Source organism: Drosophila willistoni (assembly GCF_018902025.1).
Source record: "Drosophila willistoni isolate 14030-0811.24 chromosome 2R unlocalized genomic scaffold, UCI_dwil_1.1 Seg167, whole genome shotgun sequence".
Lineage (NCBI taxonomy): Eukaryota > Metazoa > Arthropoda > Insecta > Diptera > Drosophilidae > Drosophila > Drosophila willistoni.
Window position 1 is genome coordinate 21,488,677 of NW_025814050.1, and position 16,678 is coordinate 21,505,354.

Below are 16,678 nucleotides of genomic sequence, written 5' to 3' on the forward strand. Positions count from 1 at the left end.
GCTGAGTTAACAGTGAAATGTTCAAAAGTATCTTTGAAAATAAATTTAATAGATCACTTTTCAGATCTGACAATATTTCGATTAATTGTAATTAAGAACAAAATATCTAAAATTTTAAAATTAAAACCTTTTGAAGTGAGTTATTTATAGAATGATTTTATTTTAAAGCTGAAATTTTGGGATATATATTTTCAAACCGAAACTATTTTGGCTTATTGTTAGATAAATCTTGGCAATGTTTAATGAGGTTGAAAAAATGGATTTTCTAAAAAATGAATAATGAGTCAATAAAATTAGATTTATATATTTTGTAAAAAATACTTGTAAAATATAAAAAATTAATTAAAAATATTTAGCTTGAGATACTACTATATATCTTAATTATTCGAAAACTACATATATTCTCAGGGACTATCCCTATGTAAGAGTTATTTAAGATAAAGATTCACTTAGGAATTTTGAAAGGCCCTTTCGATGAATCAAAAGATTTTTATAGATTTACGATAATTTGTAATTAACAATGTCCACCCTAATAATTTTTTGCTGTTACAAAGTAAATGTATTTGCTTTGCTTTGCTGATATCGATAAGCTTTCGTATTGTGGAATATTCCACTAACACATCCTCTACTCTGCCGCAAAAACATATACAGAAATGTCAGTGTCCCACAGATTGAAAGAAATAACAGATTTCCATGAACTGAAAGAGCTACAAAAACTATATCTGAAAGATTGGCCCAAACATTGTGTTGGATACTTTTGGCTGGACAACTACTTACGATGGATGGATACGAAGCACTTGAGTTTCTATACACTGGACAACAATTGGCAAGATGATGGACTTTTTATATTGGTGGTATAGTAAATAAATAAAAATATTATGATGAATGTTTCTATATAATTACATAATTTAAAACGATCTGCTTTTAGCATCGTTATCAACTCTTCTTCGGCACTCTGAATGATGGCGGAAAACGGCTTCAAGAAGCTTTGAGTCTGCTGGATTGGTCAGGGGGCTACAAAGTGAGTGCCATTCATGAAAGACATCACAAGATCTACAAGGACTTGTTAAATGACCTGCCAGTTCGCATGGATCGAGAACTGAACACCAATATGTATTATCTATCCTGTGAGGAAGCCAAGAAACTACAAATTAACTGCCCAACTGGTTACTATTTCGATAAAGTGCGTCTGGAGCATGCAGAGATGATCAACAATCTGTGGTCGGCTCGTCATCCAGGATCCCTGAGGCTTATTGAACTACTGATAACCAAGAATACAAATGTTGGTCTCTATGAGAAGGATTCTGGCAAACTCTGTGCTTGGTGTTTAAGGTAGAACGAAAATTACAACTATGATTTCTTAGGAAAATAGTCAAAATCTTTTTATTTTTCTAGACTACAAAGTGGTTTTCTGGGCGCCCTGGAGGTCTTGGAAACCCATCAACGACGTGGCTTAGGTTTAGTGGTAGCGGCTGCGATTTCTCACCTTATAGCCCAACAGTTGAATCAAGATGTCACAGCTTTGGTTAATATGAATAATATATCAGCTGGCAAGATCTTTCAGAAGTTGAATTTCCAATTGCAACAAGAAGAGCATTACTTCTGGAGCATGAGTTTGCCAAAAGACAGTAATGCAATAAACTGGCCAGCAAACGAGTAAAATGCATAGCAAATAGCAACAGAGATAACTTTGGGTACTTTATTTATCAATTTGTTCCTAAACGGATTACATATATGTTTACTTAAATTACGTTATCACATCAAACGGTTAGCATCGACTGAGCTATATCCTAGAATAAGCTGTGATACATGTCAGTGAAAGTAAAGTCATGTTTAAGAGTTGTGAAATGATAAAGACTTTCAAAATAAAAACAACCCTTTGAACGAAATTACTTATCTAAACCTAAAGATTATTATTTTACATATCATAGTAATATTCCGGAATACCTTAATCTTTTGAAACCTTACTGAGTCCACAATTTAGATTAGGTGAATTCTATAAATTCAGAAGTTTTGCGAGAAATTTGGATAGTCAGATATTCAACATCATCTCAAAATGAAGCTGTTGCAATCATTGGATTTTGTCGATCTGGAAGAGTTGAGAAAACTCTATAGCCAAGATTGGCCCAAATATTGCACAGAAGTATTTAGTTTGAATTTTTTTATAGATCTTTTAAAAAAATATCCCAATACAAGAAATGTTAAGGCCTATACCATAAAGGATCAGGAATTGGGTCTATTTCTCATTGTGGTAAGTAAACACTTTTATCCGATTTTTTACCTATTTTAATATTATTTAACTAGGATCGCTATCAATTATTTGTGGGCTGTCTGGAGGGTGAAAAGGCTCAGCTTATTTTGGAGCAGGCTTTGCGTCAATTGGATTGGTCAAGAGGTCTACAATGCAGTTCCCTGCGCTCTAGATACTTGAATGCCGCCGCTCAAGTGGTTCAGGAAAAGCAATTGCCTATTGACTTTAAACACACTAGCAATTTGTACCATCTTAAACACGAAGATGCCTTATATCTAACTGTTGAGTAAGTCATTAAATTAAAATAAGAAACAATTTAACTAAATACAAACCCTTACAGCCCACCAATTGGCTTCTACTTGAAAGCTCTAGATATTCAAAATGCTCAACTTATAGATGAAATGTGGCAATGGAGTCATCCGGGATCTCTGTATTATATTCAACGACAGATTTCCATGTGTCCGAGTGTGGGCTTATATCATGAAGAGACCCACGAGCTGGTGGCCTGGTGCATTAGGTAACTTGTTTAATATATTTTCACCACATAAAATTCAATTTTTGGGTTAAATAGATCACAGGATGGTTTTCTGGCCGCTCTACACGTCAAGGAAGCTTATCAACGTCGTGGCTTTGGCGTTCTGGTGGCTCGAGAACTCGCCAGACGTATAGCCCAGTTGGGTCAGGATGTCACCGCAGAGGTCTATGCCTATAACAAGGCATCGGTCAGTTTATTTAATAAGTTGGGCTTTCGAGTGATTGATCAATGTCATTGGTTGAGTACTAAGTCTACCATCAAGGATGTTTCCTGGCCCGATGGCGAGTGATGGTTGTAATCAATAAAGATTAAAGAGTATTTGTATATTGACCATATGTTTTAATTAAGAGCAAACTGAGCGAAATCAAAGAGAACTGAGTTAATTCTTAAGAGAAGAACTCGTTTATCTTTACCTCAAAGGGAAAGAATAAATACGAATTGGGCTTACTCTACATAAGAAATATTATCTATTTTTCCTTTAGTAAGCTGTTTCTTCTATGCTTAATTAGAAGAAAAAAGAAAGTGGAAATTTTTTTTAATCTTTTTCTCAGTTTATAGATTAGATTATATTTGATCAATTTACTTAAATGTTTTTAAAATATAACAAATTTAAATATTTTAGAAACACAATCAACCATTTTTTGAAAAATTTCCAAAACGCGGTGGGAAATATTTAAAATATTTTTTGTCCTTTTTGTGATTGTTTAAAAAATGTTTTATTGTTGTTAGTTCTGGATAAATTTGACCGAATCAAAAAATATTGGTTAAATAGATCCTGATGCCTTCTGGCTGATGGTCTTTCAGAATAATCAACAAATTGAGTTCATAAGTAATTGACAGATGTCCTTGTTTAGAGACAGAGAGAGAGTATTAAGGAGAAATCATTGTAATCAAGAAGAATTTGAGAGTATTTCTCTTGTGATATTGTTTGTTAATTTAAGAGCGAAACTGACCGACCTCAAAGAGAAACGTATTCACTCATGAGGGAGTAACCCCTTAATCTCAAATTCATAGTGTAAATACGAATACGAATTATGGTTGCCCTAGATCAAGAATAATAGATATACACAGTAAAGTTAAATATTCTCAACTCACTTAGATATTTCCATTTCTAATCTGATATTTACACAAATGGAATTTATCTTAGAGATGTAGATCTTTGATTAAATATTCCAATATTTATCACAATTTAATGTATATACCCTTTAATACCCTGTCAAAAATGAAAACAAGTCTATATATACGATGTTTGTAATCTTCAGTTGTATTTTGGTGGCTCATTGAGTAAGAATTGTTTTTTTAGTACGTTTCAAAAATGTCTGTGTCATTAATTGAGATCGGTTTGCCAGAACTTCAGGAGTATCAGAGACATTTCACCAAAGACTGGCCCAAATATTGCCAGGAATATTATTGTCTGGATAACTTTATAAATTTTCTAAAAAGCCAACCAAATATTCAAAACCTAAAAGCCTACACACTAACACAAGAGAAGGCCAAGACAGAGGGCGTGTTTTTAATTGTGGTGAGACAGAGAAAAACACATTTCCCCTACTTAAATATATAAAATTAATACTACGACTTTATCGACTTATAGGATCGCTATCAGTTGTTTGTTGGTGGCTTAAACAACAACACAAATGGCCTAGTTCAACGGGCTTTGGAAGTCCTGGACTGGTCGAAGGGCTTAAAGTGCAGCTCCATCCCCATGCGACATGCCCAAGCCCTGGAAAATGTCATTAAAGAAAAAGATCTAAAAATAATATTCAAAGATCCAACAAATTTATATTATCTTAAAGCAGAAGAGGCCCTCAAACTAAAAGTGGAGTAAGTAAAGTGTTTATTGAATCGGATTCAGGATATTTAATTAGATTTTGAATGATGCAGACCTCCACGTGGATTCCATTTCAAAACCCTTGATGTAAAAGATGCTCAGTTGGTTAACGAAGCATGGCCAAATCGTCATTTGGGTTCATTGTATTTTATTCAACGTCAGATACGCTTATCAGTAAATGTTGGCCTATATGCTGACGATACAGAAGAGTTGTTGGCCTGGTGTATAAGGTGAGTGAGAGCACACTACGTTTCATTTGATATTAAAAAGTTACTCAACATAACAAATATTCAATCAATCTTCCTAAAAGTAGTCTAAAGCTTTGACTCAATTAATGAATCCTTTTTCAGATTACAAGGCGGTTATTTGGGTGCTTTACAGGTGAAAGAGAGCCACAAAAGACGCGGTTTTGGCAGCCTAGTCACAAGAGAAATTTCCCATCGTATTGCTAGTCTGGGGCAAGATGTTATGGCCCTGGTAAATCCCTTAAACACAGCTTCCTGTGGCATGTTTGACAAACTTGGCTTCAAGGTGATCGATCAGTGTCTTTGGCTGCGGACGGAGCCCACAAATGGTGAATTCACTTGGCCCGAGGGCGAGTAGTTATTAAAATATTTCGTATATTTTAAACATAAATTTTTCATAAAATATTATAGTAATTTTTGTTGGTTTTTACTTGTATATGAATACAACTTTGGTGTAAAAAAATATGCCATGACTTTATCTACAATTTGTGGAGTAAACGCTGACAACGCTCTGTCAGCTGCTCCTCACTAGTCTCCTTTAGCATTGTTGTGAGCAAGTGCTTTAAACACTCGAGATCTGATTGAATATGATAATCATTCATTTTATAGCTATCAAAAAGTAAAAATCTGGTGGTCTCCGTTTCTCCGTTGTTGATGGCCGCTGCCATGCGGCGTGCGGCTATATATTCCAAAAGTTCTATAAAATCGAGGTAGTTGATGCCGAAGCTGGCCCGCAACATTGTCTGACAATGGGCCTCAAAGTTATCCATTTGGCGGCAATCGGAAATCTCTTTACGCACAGCCTGCATGTTGGCGAGTAAGTTAATCCACACCATTTCGATGTTGCAGGCATTGAACCAATTGTGATTCACTGAGATGGTATCGGTGAGATTCCAAACCTGATGATACCAGCCACTTGGCACAAAGACAGCTTCATTTGCCGTCTGATTGATGGTGAAATATCGTATGTTCAGGCCATTGAGCACTTCTTCATCGATGCTAAATGGCAAATTGCCCAAAGAATCACTCAGTTTGAGTTCTTCTCCTGGGGGCATTATCAGCCATTTCTTGTGTCCCACTATATTGGTGGACCAACTGAATGAGCCAAAGACATCGCTATGGAATGAGGTCCTAAAAAGAGAAGAATTCGTTAGTACACAATGAGAAATTCTAGTCGAGTCTCTAACAAACCAAGAGTCCTTCGGTCCCATATAAACAAATCGATAGTCATCTCGTTGCTCATTGATCAGCTGCTCATTTAGCCAATCGGAGGCAAAGTATTTGGGCACCTTATAGAATTTATAGTCGGGCAATTGCGCCGCCAGATGCCAGTCTTTGAGGTAGAGATTATCCCTTTGATTTGTTTCATTGCTATTCTGATCCTTCTGCGTCTCCGATTCGGTAGCTTCAATTGTTTGCTCCCAACGCTTCAGAAAGTCGTGAAATTTCAATTCCAATTTGGCATGACTATTGAAGTAAATGGAATTGCAATCGGCAATGGGCACTGGACGATCGTCTATGTGTTTCCTGAGGTAGTTAAAATTAATACCGGCAGTCTGTGTAGTGTTGTTGTCATTCCTGGCATCGTTCAAGCTTGTCCAATTCTGGCATTCCCAATCATTTGATACTTCTGTGATAATGACTGGCCAATTGGGTTTCATATACTGCCAGTAGAAATCATTGTAGCCTAAATCACGGGCGGAGCGACGCAGAATCTCGAGACAATCTGTGGGAAAAGAAGAAACATTAATGTAAAAATCTAGCAATAAGAATAGATTCGACACTTAAATTTAAATAATCACACGATCAATCTATATATAGATCTCTTTCTAAGTTGTGGTTTGAATTGATCAGAAGAGTTATAAAATTGTTTGTTAAATTAAACACACCAGATATAGGAAAAGAAAAGGGCCTCTCCAGGCCACTCCGGGAGTCATGAAAGGACTAAAACGGATCGGGAATGTGCTTAACGTCTTCGGAATTTCTTTTACTATAAAATGCAGGATAAATTCTCCCTACGGGATCCCTAGATATATCCCTAGATAGATATATGAGAAGTACATAAGATCAATAGAAAACCTTGCATTTGATAATGAAAAGCAAGTGGGTCACCTCCAAGGCCATTGCCACCTGTCCGCGAAATAGTTGTACTTTTTTAACTATTGCCATGCATACACACACCTGACTTAAGTTCAGAAAATGTGGATAATCGAAGTAACAAGATCCTCTTCACTTTAACATTTATTTTTCCTTATTTCAATAATAAACAAACCCGTAGTCCTTGCGATTCCGGTGCCTGTTGCTGGTCGCAGGGCCAAGAGCTCAAATGTCGCTCCCGGCCTTTCCTCTGTTGCCATGAAACTTCCAACGAGGCTTCGCACATGCAGACACCTCTCAAAGTTGATTTAACTTAAAATGACTTTAATATTAATTTCATTTGAATTATTTTCCTTTATGTTTTGCTTTCCACTTTTTCCTAGAGCTGAGCAAAATTTCGTTGAAGCTATTCGATAGTTCGATATTTTCGCTCCAAACCATCGATATTTTCTAGAGCGGAGCATTATTATCCATACATATTATATATACAATATAAATAGAAATTTTAAAATATTACTTCAACATTAGTTAAACAGAAATAAATGAATAAACATAGGGCAAAATTTAGGATAATTTTCCATAAAATATGATGCAATGATTTTTCTCAGTGCATTCTGTTTTTCGCCGGTTAAGTAGGGGCGAATTGCCATAACCAACAAACGCAGTGAATTCAAGTTTCACACTAAAAGGCGCGAGTAAAACGCAAATTAAATTTATACGTTTACATTAATGAAAAATTCAAAAACGATATAATTTTGGCAATTACTTTTAAGATTTAAAGTTTTATTTAAGTTGTTTAAATATATTTTATGGATAAACAAAACTGACCTAAGTCAACAGGTGGCAACGGAGCGATTTCTAATGCGCCTGCGCTCTCCCTGGAATGTATGTATCTGCAAGAAGAAGAAAAGTTTTCTTTTTACACAAAAGCCAAAAAGTAATTCTGGTCAATGTAAATCTTTAAATAATATATTCCGAAATGCACTTGGAACTGATAATTATAGCTGGTTTAGCTGCCTTTGGCCTGGCAACTGTGGTGGACACCACCACCAAACTGGAGGCCAATGTGGGCGAATTGTTCACCTATAAAATTGAGCCACAATTGTTCAATTGGACCCACCAGGTGATCAGCGAACAGTTTCGCTATCGTCCCTCGTTGAAGAGCTATCCGGATTTGCCCAGTTGGTTACGTTATATGTACAGTCATGAGTATCACGCGGGCTTCCTTTACGGGACACCACCCAAATCCATTGCGGGCGGACACATTCATCTCGATGTGGTGGCCTTGAATCGTCAGAACTATGAGACGCGTCATGTGGTAATCTCGTTATTTGTGGCCCACAAGTTTCCCACTCCGAATGTGGTGCAAATGAAAATTGATAATCTCAATTGGGTGCACTTCATGGATCCCGGCAGAGTTGAGAATTTGAGAAATATATTCCGCAAAGATCTATGGCCGGGTAGCAAAGAGGATCTGAGTGTTATATTTATGGAGTCGGCGGTCAATATGGGCGGAAGATTACCCCTACGGCCGCAGCAACGAGAGGGGTAAGCAAAATAGATAAAGAGAAGGAAAAATGGGCTTTCCCTATGTAATTCCTTTTGATTTTTCCTAGGGTCATTGTTCATGTAGGCAGCTTTGCTCAGTTTTCTCCACGCCTCCAGGAGCTGCAAGAGGAAGTCCGTCCTTTGTATAAATTGCCCACTTGCACTTACAAACGGACATCTGTGCAGAAGATTTTCGAGAATGTGGGTTTCAAGCTGGATTGGTGTGCCTTCAAGATGGTCGGCGTGGAATCACCCACCGAGATACTCTATCATAGTGGCAAACAGAACGAGGAGCAACAGCGTCAGCCAATCGATCGTTGGATGGGCATTTCCCGTGACGATGTCCCCGTGCGGAATTATATCGATGAGTTTGCCTTCGCCTTTGCCATTCCGGGAGTGATCTTTGCCATCCTTGTGGGCATGCTATCGGCCGTACTTTGCTTCCATCATGAGAAGTTGTGAGTCTTGAGTCGGTATTACAATTAATATTTTCATGACTTTGAGTTTTTTTCCTTTTCTTTGATTTCTTTTGTTGTATTTTGTTGTTTTTGTAGTTATGATCCACATTCGGAATTTTTCTTTGCAAACATTTTTCACATCTGTGAAGAGTCTTGCCACCGAAAGTCAAGTAGTGTCACCAGCTCGAACAGGTGAATTATTATTAGTGTTAAAAATAATTGTTTAGACTTAATCACTTACCTTACTTAGATGGAATTAATTTTCCCTGTGCCTTTCTTGCAGTTCACTCCATTTGGACATGTCGTCGACGGTGCAAATGGTACAATGCTCGGATACCAAGACAGCTCAACCGATCACCACTCTAAAGAGTCTCAAGGATCCTAATTTCCTTTTGGACAACACTAGCATTCGTTCTCAAAGGTTTGCCCGACATTACCAAAAGGTTTCCCTTGATTAAATTTAATTTTTCTTTATCTCTTCTAGTCCCAATAATAGTTTCTATCAGTTGGACTGCGGCACTTCTGTTGGGGGCAGCCTCTATGCTCGTCCCAAGCCTCCACCCTATAAGGGTAACAATGGACTCGGTGTGGATATATGACAAACATCGCCCAGAGTGCTCTATTGCTAAGACTACGGACACTTCGGGAGAATAAAACCAAAAAGTAAAAAATTTCAAAGCAATATTGAAACTTATTATATCACGCATATAGACACGCGCATAAACCATATCGATAATGGGACTTATAAATACTCTACAAATTAACAATAATCAATAATAATCTAGTTTGCTGTTTCAATTAGTGGCCATAAATAAATTATTAATATTTGAATAACTTTGTGGAAATGTCTGTTAATTGTGTCCGATTTTTTGACATAAAGTATAACATGTCATCGAGTTAAAAACAAAACAAATAGTTTAGCAACTGAAAACGCCAACATTGCGTATACGTAGTAAGTTTAAGAAGATGCGAAATCATAATTATTTTATTATATAATCACTCAATCAAGACAGAACAAAAAGTATCGCCTTGGACATTTGTCATGCCACTTCTAGTTGCATTAACTAATTAATTTGACATTTGTTCTTGGTTTTTGCCGTCCATTCGAATTCTCAGCTCCGATTATTCATAGATAAATAAGTTTTTAATAACCGCAACAGATTCTTTTCAACCATGGTTATAATTATTTAATGTAAACTATGACTGTATTTGCTATAAATAGGCAAGAATAATACGTTTAGATGATATTGACTTAAAAATGTGGTCCAGTGTATACACAGCGAGTCTTCTGTTGATGTTTTCTATAGCTCAATCGGATACGGGAACTATCTTGTATAATATTTTAAAACATATTGTAGAATCTGGATAGCTATGAAAGCAGCGCTCCTCTGATGAACTATTTATTAGTGCAGAAAAAAGCCAATAATGGAGAAATAAAAAAAAATTCATTTTTTTGATCCCTTGAAAAGGAAATTAACATTGGAAAACCAAAAGGGCTATTAGAATTACGTTTTTTCATTCAATTATGAACAAATTAAGCTTAAAGAAACCAAGAATGAAATAGTAACAAAAATCGTAAAATTCTGAATGAGGTCAGGAACAGATCACTAGTCATTCTGCGTCGATTGGCTTAGAATAACGGGCTGTATCCTTACTTAAATTCTTTTAGTACATCTTAATTTAAATTCCTACTAAATTTATCGCTCTAGGGTACCTGGCTATCCCCTTGCAAGTGCATAAGTATGCATATCTAATAGCCTCAACTAATTCATTTCATCCTTGATTATAAGTATTTAATGTATGTACGTTCGTTCCATTACTAATTTACAACTATATTTGCTATAAATAGGCAAAACCAACAAGATTGGATTATGTTCACTTATAAAAAATTGAATATTGACCTTACAAAAATGTGGTTTAACTTATATGCAGCTTCTCTCCTGTTGATGTTTATTATAATACCATATATTCCAATAGGTAAGCAAAGTATTTAATAACAATGTTGTTCTCCAATATAAAATATATTTGAAAATCTGTTCTAGAACTTGAAATCAATCCATATCGCTAGCCAAAACTTCAAAAATAGAAAATAAGCTATGTATATTTTCTGCAAGTACAGGATAGAGAAAATATTAGAAATAAAGAATAACTTCATCCAGACATAACTAAAGCCGCAGAAAATACATATATCCATTTCTCACTTACATTTTTAAATCTCATCTTCTCTTGGAGGATTAAAAGACGTTGACAGAAGAAAGAGACAATCTTCACCTCTTTTCCAGCCGATTATTCATAGATGAATAAGTATATCTAATAGCCTCAACTAATTCTTTTGGTAATTGATTGCTTTAATGCAGGTTCGTTCCATTTCTAATTTATAACTGTATTTGCTATATATAATAAAGATCAATAAGTTTGGATTATATTCACTTATAAAAGATTGGAAATTGACCATACAAAAATGTTTCAAATGGTTCAACCTACACAAGAGTCTTCTGTTAATGTTTTCTATACTGCTATGGGAACCTAACGGTAGGAAAATTATTTGCTAACAATATTGTTTCCATTATTAAATACAAAGTTCTAAAATCAGTTGCAGGACCTAAAATGCGAAAGGAATAAACAAAATTTAAAAACCTACAAGAAGAAATAAATAAATGAAACAAACTTTTAAGAGTTTAAAATTTGTATTTTTTCTCGTGATAACATTTCTCGTAGATGCGTCGCCACCTTTTCATCAGATCCATTAGAGAATGTAGTCAATAATTCGACTACCTGTGATCAAAAGAATCTTTCGATCATAAATTTTATAATAATCATACAAACAATTCCAATAGACAAGTGTACAAGAAAGATACAAAATGTTTTTTCCTGCCCTTGAGAATGGAAAATCCGGAAGGAAGAAGAATCAATGCTCCAGATCTTTTGCATAAGAACGCATCTCTAATAGCCTTAACAAATTCATTTCACCCTTAATTGTAAGTATTTCAAGTAGGTTCGTTCCATAACTAATTTACAACTGCTATAAATAGATAAGCAAGATTGGATTATATTCACTTATAAAAAATTGAGTATTGACCTTAAAAAAATGTGGTTTAACCTATACACAACTTGTCTCCTGTTGATGTTTGCTATAATACCATATATTCCACCAGGTAAGCAAAGTATTTGATAACAATGTTGTTCTCCAATATCAAATATTTGAAAATCTGTTCTAGGATATGACAACAGTCAACTTCACCGGCCATTTGATAAGAGAAAATAAACTATGTATATTTTCTGCAAGTGCATGATAAAGCAAGTAATGGAAATAAACAATCACTTTATCAAGACATAACTAAAGCCTCAGGAAATTCATATATTCTTTCCTTGCTTTCCATTCATGGTATTTGGTATCAATGTGGATTCCATTATCATGCACAGTATTTTAAAACCTCCTCTAGAATGGACCTCATGGGCTTTCACCATTTTGAATCACAAATTCTGCAAGTGCAGAATAACAAAATAATAAGAAATAAATAAAAACAATTTAAAAACATATTTTCTGGATTTAAAAACTTGAACTTTTTTAAAGTGAACTGATTTCTGGTAAAAAGAAAAGGTAGAAAAGGGCCGAACGAAATAAAATTTAGTAAGAAGTAGTTACAATAGTCGTCAAATACAAAAACAATTAGCTTCCAAATTTCTTAAATGTATATACTTACTTACTTATACTTTTTTCGTGCACTTTAGGAAGGAAAGATCCTAGAGGAAGAAGAAACAAAGTTCTAGATCTTTTTCGAGCGATTACTCATATGCATAAGAATGCATTTCTAATAACCGCAACAAATTTATTCCAGGCTTGATTATAAGTATTATATGTATGTTCCATTAATAATTAACAACTGCTATAAATAGGCAAGATCTAAAAGTTTGGAATATATTTACTTCTAAAAGATTAAATATTTACTTCAAAAAATGTGGTTTAATCTATATACAACCAATCTCATGTTGATGCTTTCCATAATCGCATCTATTCCAGGTAAGCAAAGTATTCTACAACAATGTTTATTTTGTTTTTTTCTCCAACATAAAATTTATGAAAATCTGTTCTAGGACATAATAATAAGCCGGGACTGTCTTTATGGGGTGGAAATTAAATTATGTATATTTTCTGCAAGTACAGAATAAAGCAAATAATAAAAAAACAATAACTTTATCATATATCATTTCCTTGCTTGCCATTCAAAATATCAGCTCCTCTATTGGACGTTTAGAAGTCCTTGACAAAGGAGGGAGACAAGCTTCCAAAACTTGTTTAGCCGATAATTCATAGATAAATAAGTATATCTAATAGCCTTAACTAATTCATTTCGTCATTGATAATAGGTTTTTAATGTAGGTTCCATAGTTATGATAACAAATAAATAAACATACATACATAATTTATAAATTTGAATTTTTCCTAGTGAAAATATTTTTTGGTTGAAGGTTTTAGTAAGAAGGAGTGACAATAGTGCCAATAATTATTTCCTGAACTTAAGGATGAAAATATCCTGAAGGAAGAAGATACAAGGTTCCAGATCTTTTTTCAGACGATTAGTCAAATGTATTTCTAATAGCCACAACAAATTCATTTCGCTTTTGATTATAAGTATTTAATGTAAATTCGTTCCATTACTAATTTACAGCTGCTATAAATAGGCAAGATCTAAAAGTTTGGATTATATTTACTTATAGAAGATTGAATAATAACTTCAAAAAATGTGGTTTAATCTATATACAACCTGTCTCCTGTTGATGTTTTCTATAATCGCATATATTCCGCCAGGTAAGCAAAGTATTTATTTTATCACAATGTTTACTTTGTTTTTTTCTCCAACATAAAATTTATGAAAATCTGTTCTAGGACATAATAGCGACAATCCGGGACCGGATTTATGGGGTGGAAAATAAATTATGTATATTTTCTGCAAGTACAGAATAAAGCAAATAATGAAAATAAAGAATAACTATTTTAGATGTACATATATGTGGGACTGGGTTCCGATTCCGTAGAAATGTGTAGCCCCGTTTAGATTTATATTTAGTTATATGGTAATAGGTTTTATTTTAGATTATAATTAGGTTTTAGTAACTATACAAATGATTGAATTGAATGGTAATTGTTTCGTCTTTAGGTTTTTAATGAGAGCGTCCTTAATACTTTTTAACTTCATTAATACACGTCTTCTCGTCTTTGACTCGTCTTAAAAGTTGTTCTTCCTCGTCGTCTCGTAGCAGCATTGCCACATCGTCGTTTTGTGGGTCGCTTGCCACACCGTCGTTTAACAGCTGTTCTGAGGTGGTCTGGCCATTCGGCGTTACCCACCCAACCCCACATATATCCTTTGCTTGCTTTTAGTTATGATAACAAATAAATAAACATACATAATTTAAGAAACAAATTTTTTGGTTTTCTTTTTTTGGTTGAAGGTTTTAGTAAGAAGGAGTGACAATAGTGCCAATAATTATTTCCTGAACTTGAGGATGAAAATATCCTGAAGGAAGAAGATACAAGGTTCCAGATCTTTTTCAGACGATTACTCGATTACTCATTGCATTTCTAATAGCCACAACAAATTCATTTCGCTCTTGATTATAAGTATTTAATGTAAATACGTTCCATTACTAATTTACAACTGCCATAAATAGGCAAGATCAATACGTTTCGATTATAGTTACTTTTCAAAAATTAAATATTGACCTTAAAAATGTGGTACAATCTATATACAGCCTGTCTCCTGTTGATGTTTTCTATAATAGCAGTTCTTCCGCCAGGTAAGCAAAGTATTTGATAAAAATGTTATTCGTCAGTAAAAATATTTGAAAATCTGTTCTAGGACATGAAAGCAATCAAAGTCGACCCCCCAAATTTGGAAATGGAAAATAAATTATGTATATTTTCTGAAAGTGCATGATAAAGCAAATAATGGAAATAAAAAATCGCTTTATCAAGACATAACTAAAGCCTCAGGAAATTCATATATTCTTTCCTTGCTTTCCATTCATGGTTTTGGGTATCAATTTGGAACAATTAGAGAACTATTACAAGAACAATTAGCTTCCAAATTTCATAAATGTATATACTTACTTGCTTTTACTTTTTTCGTACACTTGAGGAAGAAAAGATCCTAGAGGAAGAAGAAACAAAGTTCTAGATCTTTTTCGAGCGAATACTCATATGCATAAGAATGCATTTCTAATAGCCACAACAAATTCATTTCGCTTTTGATTATAAGTATTTAATGTAAATTCGTTCCATTACTAATTAGTAATGTAAATTAGTAATTGTAAATTTACAACTGCTATAAATAGGCAAGATCAATACGTTTGGATTATAGTTACTTTTCAAAAATTAAATATTGACCTTAAAAAATGTGGTTCAATGTATATACAGCCTGTCTCCTGTTGATGTTTTCTTTAATAGTTTATCTTCCGCCAGGTAAGCAAAGTATTTGATAAAAATGTTGTTCGTCAGTAAAAAATATTTCTAAATCTGTTCTAGGACATGAAAGCAATCAAAGTCGACCCCCTAAATCTGGAAATGGAAAATAAATTATGAATATTTTCTGCAAGTGCAGGATAAAGTTAGAAGCAAATAATGGAAATAAACAGAAAACAAAGTGAATTTGTTTCATAATGTGAGCTTTATTCTCGTAATATAACTTCTGGTAGAAGGGAGCAAAAGAAATGATTTCCACTATGAATACGTGGCCGAAAGAAATTAAGTTTATTATTGTTTTTACGTAAGCAAAACAAATTGCTACAATTCAATTTTCTTCTGTCTCTGCTTCTACGATTCCTTTATTCAATACAATTGATATAAGGAGAAGAAGAGTCCTTTATTAGAGCCATTCCATTTTAAGCTTTTGATTTCGCATTCTCTGACAAGGACTTAAGAGGAATATATCTCCACAAAGTGTCTAATTATTATAATTATTATTTTGACTATATAAATTGGTAAGAACTTGGCCATAATATCCTCAATGTCAGTTGTAATGACAGAAATCTAGTTGATTTATTTTTTTTTAAAGGGAGTCTGCATTTTGGAAAGTCTTCTAAAAAGATAATTTTCTACACACAGTCATTAGTTGATATGAACCAAAATATAATATGATTTGAGTGGCAATTTTATTTCAGTTGAAATTTAGCCACAATTTACAACCAGTCTATAAGTATTGGTTATATTTCATTCTAAACCACTGCCTAAACATATGCAATTAATTTTGTTTAGTATGTAAATCTGTTAACGATTAAAATGTAATTAAATAAAAATTCGATTTGGATAGTTTTATTTATTTGGTTTGTCTTTTTTTTTTTTTAATACACTGCTTCTCATTTTATTCATTGAATTTTATTTGCTAAACATTTTACCATTTTCAAGTTTTAACTACAATTTGGTTTACATATGTATGTATGCATTATGTGTGAGTGTGTGTGTGACTTAGTGTGAGTGTGTGAGTGTGTGTTGATTGTGTTTTGGGTATGTGTTGGGTATGTGTTGGGGTTAATAATAATGAAAAAAACATTTTTTAAATAATTGCTTAACTTTGTGTCATGTAATCCGTTCATGTGTGTGTGTGTGTGGTATATGTATTTATATGCAATTTCTATATATGTGTATATATACTATATATTTATAATCTTTACAGATATTGCATGCCTTCACCTTATAGGCGTAAACATTAGATC

At 33.9% G+C, this 16,678-nt stretch overlaps 5 protein-coding genes and 3 long non-coding RNA genes across 11 annotated transcripts; 7 read left to right on the forward strand and 1 right to left on the reverse strand.

Moving 5' to 3' along the window:
* Nucleotides 1-599: 599 nt before the first annotated feature.
* Nucleotides 600-1,889, forward strand: LOC6642056. Its single transcript, XM_002065566.4, has 3 exons — nt 600-854; nt 929-1,332; nt 1,396-1,889. Exons 1-3 carry the CDS (start codon nt 654-656, stop codon nt 1,658-1,660), a joined length of 870 nt encoding a protein of 289 aa, XP_002065602.1. The 5' UTR covers nt 600-653; the 3' UTR covers nt 1,661-1,889.
* Nucleotides 1,890-2,044: 155 nt separating this feature from the next.
* LOC6642057 lies at nt 2,045-3,116 on the forward strand. The gene is made up of 4 exons (XM_015178398.3): nt 2,045-2,251; nt 2,305-2,537; nt 2,592-2,768; nt 2,823-3,116. Exons 1-4 carry the CDS (start codon nt 2,057-2,059, stop codon nt 3,073-3,075), a joined length of 858 nt encoding a protein of 285 aa, XP_015033884.2. The 5' UTR covers nt 2,045-2,056; the 3' UTR covers nt 3,076-3,116.
* Nucleotides 3,117-4,068: 952 nt separating this feature from the next.
* On the forward strand, nt 4,069-5,268 carry LOC6642058. Its single transcript, XM_002065568.3, has 4 exons — nt 4,069-4,308; nt 4,381-4,610; nt 4,671-4,847; nt 4,968-5,268. Exons 1-4 carry the CDS (start codon nt 4,102-4,104, stop codon nt 5,218-5,220), a joined length of 867 nt encoding a protein of 288 aa, XP_002065604.1. The 5' UTR covers nt 4,069-4,101; the 3' UTR covers nt 5,221-5,268.
* Nucleotides 5,218-7,345, reverse strand: LOC6642059 (2-oxoglutarate and iron-dependent oxygenase JMJD4 homolog). The gene is made up of 3 exons (XM_002065569.4): nt 7,135-7,345; nt 6,054-6,588; nt 5,218-5,993 (listed from the first exon to the last, which is right to left on the reverse strand). The coding sequence occupies exons 1-3, from the start codon at nt 7,217-7,219 to the stop codon at nt 5,342-5,344; spliced, it is 1,272 nt and encodes a 423-aa protein (XP_002065605.1). The 5' UTR covers nt 7,220-7,345; the 3' UTR covers nt 5,218-5,341.
* A 234-nt stretch (nt 7,346-7,579) lies between these two features.
* On the forward strand, nt 7,580-9,796 carry LOC6642060 (epsilon-sarcoglycan). Of its 3 annotated transcripts, XM_002065570.4 has the most exons (5): nt 7,583-8,507; nt 8,576-8,965; nt 9,062-9,157; nt 9,249-9,386; nt 9,450-9,796. In XM_002065570.4, exons 1-5 carry the CDS (start codon nt 7,939-7,941, stop codon nt 9,562-9,564), a joined length of 1,308 nt encoding a protein of 435 aa, XP_002065606.3. In that variant the 5' UTR covers nt 7,583-7,938; the 3' UTR covers nt 9,565-9,796. The 3 variants fall into 3 exon arrangements, with proteins under 3 accessions (XP_023031525.1, XP_023031524.1, XP_002065606.3); XM_023175757.2 differs by lacking the exons at nt 9,249-9,386; nt 9,450-9,796 and adding an exon at nt 9,216-9,240 and having other exon boundaries at nt 7,580-8,507; XM_023175756.2 differs by lacking the exon at nt 9,062-9,157 and having other exon boundaries at nt 7,581-8,507.
* A 1,823-nt stretch (nt 9,797-11,619) lies between these two features.
* On the forward strand, nt 11,620-12,505 carry LOC111518643. Of its 2 annotated transcripts, XR_006954143.1 has the most exons (3): nt 11,929-11,943; nt 11,998-12,120; nt 12,184-12,505. It is a non-coding gene; the product is annotated as an uncharacterized LOC111518643 (long non-coding RNA). The 2 variants fall into 2 exon arrangements; XR_002724039.2 differs by having other exon boundaries at nt 11,620-12,120.
* Nucleotides 12,506-12,857: 352 nt separating this feature from the next.
* On the forward strand, nt 12,858-13,403 carry LOC111518653. The gene is made up of 2 exons (XR_002724047.2): nt 12,858-12,986; nt 13,061-13,403. It is a non-coding gene; the product is annotated as an uncharacterized LOC111518653 (long non-coding RNA).
* A 254-nt stretch (nt 13,404-13,657) lies between these two features.
* LOC111518644 lies at nt 13,658-15,631 on the forward strand. Its single transcript, XR_002724040.2, has 4 exons — nt 13,658-13,775; nt 13,854-14,764; nt 14,827-15,428; nt 15,492-15,631. It is a non-coding gene; the product is annotated as an uncharacterized LOC111518644 (long non-coding RNA).
* Nucleotides 15,632-16,678: the final 1,047 nt, after the last annotated feature.

Excerpts from the sequence above, each read along its gene's own strand:
- LOC6642056 (XM_002065566.4), top strand. The coding sequence starts at position 654 with ATGTCAGTGTCCCACAGATTGAAAGAAATAACAGATTTCCATGAACTG. Across the intron at positions 855-928 it reads ATGGACTTTTTATATTGGTG|CATCGTTATCAACTCTTCTT; the intron begins GTATAGTAAATA and ends ATCTGCTTTTAG. Across the intron at positions 1,333-1,395 it reads CTCTGTGCTTGGTGTTTAAG|ACTACAAAGTGGTTTTCTGG; the intron begins GTAGAACGAAAA and ends TTATTTTTCTAG.
- LOC6642057 (XM_015178398.3), top strand. The coding sequence starts at position 2,057 with ATGAAGCTGTTGCAATCATTGGATTTTGTCGATCTGGAAGAGTTGAGA. Across the intron at positions 2,252-2,304 it reads TGGGTCTATTTCTCATTGTG|GATCGCTATCAATTATTTGT; the intron begins GTAAGTAAACAC and ends TTATTTAACTAG. Across the intron at positions 2,538-2,591 it reads GCCTTATATCTAACTGTTGA|CCCACCAATTGGCTTCTACT; the intron begins GTAAGTCATTAA and ends AAACCCTTACAG.
- LOC6642058 (XM_002065568.3), top strand. The coding sequence starts at position 4,102 with ATGTCTGTGTCATTAATTGAGATCGGTTTGCCAGAACTTCAGGAGTAT. Across the intron at positions 4,611-4,670 it reads GCCCTCAAACTAAAAGTGGA|ACCTCCACGTGGATTCCATT; the intron begins GTAAGTAAAGTG and ends TGAATGATGCAG. Across the intron at positions 4,848-4,967 it reads TTGTTGGCCTGGTGTATAAG|ATTACAAGGCGGTTATTTGG; the intron begins GTGAGTGAGAGC and ends ATCCTTTTTCAG.
- LOC6642059 (XM_002065569.4), bottom strand. The coding sequence starts at position 7,219 with ATGGCAACAGAGGAAAGGCCGGGAGCGACATTTGAGCTCTTGGCCCTG. Across the intron at positions 6,589-7,134 it reads CGGAATCGCAAGGACTACGG|ATTGTCTCGAGATTCTGCGT; the intron begins GTTTGTTTATTA and ends CTTTTCCCACAG. Across the intron at positions 5,994-6,053 it reads ATGGGACCGAAGGACTCTTG|GACCTCATTCCATAGCGATG; the intron begins GTTTGTTAGAGA and ends TTCTCTTTTTAG.
- LOC6642060 (XM_002065570.4), top strand. The coding sequence starts at position 7,939 with ATGCACTTGGAACTGATAATTATAGCTGGTTTAGCTGCCTTTGGCCTG. Across the intron at positions 8,508-8,575 it reads CGGCCGCAGCAACGAGAGGG|GGTCATTGTTCATGTAGGCA; the intron begins GTAAGCAAAATA and ends GATTTTTCCTAG. Across the intron at positions 8,966-9,061 it reads TGCTTCCATCATGAGAAGTT|TTATGATCCACATTCGGAAT; the intron begins GTGAGTCTTGAG and ends TTGTTTTTGTAG.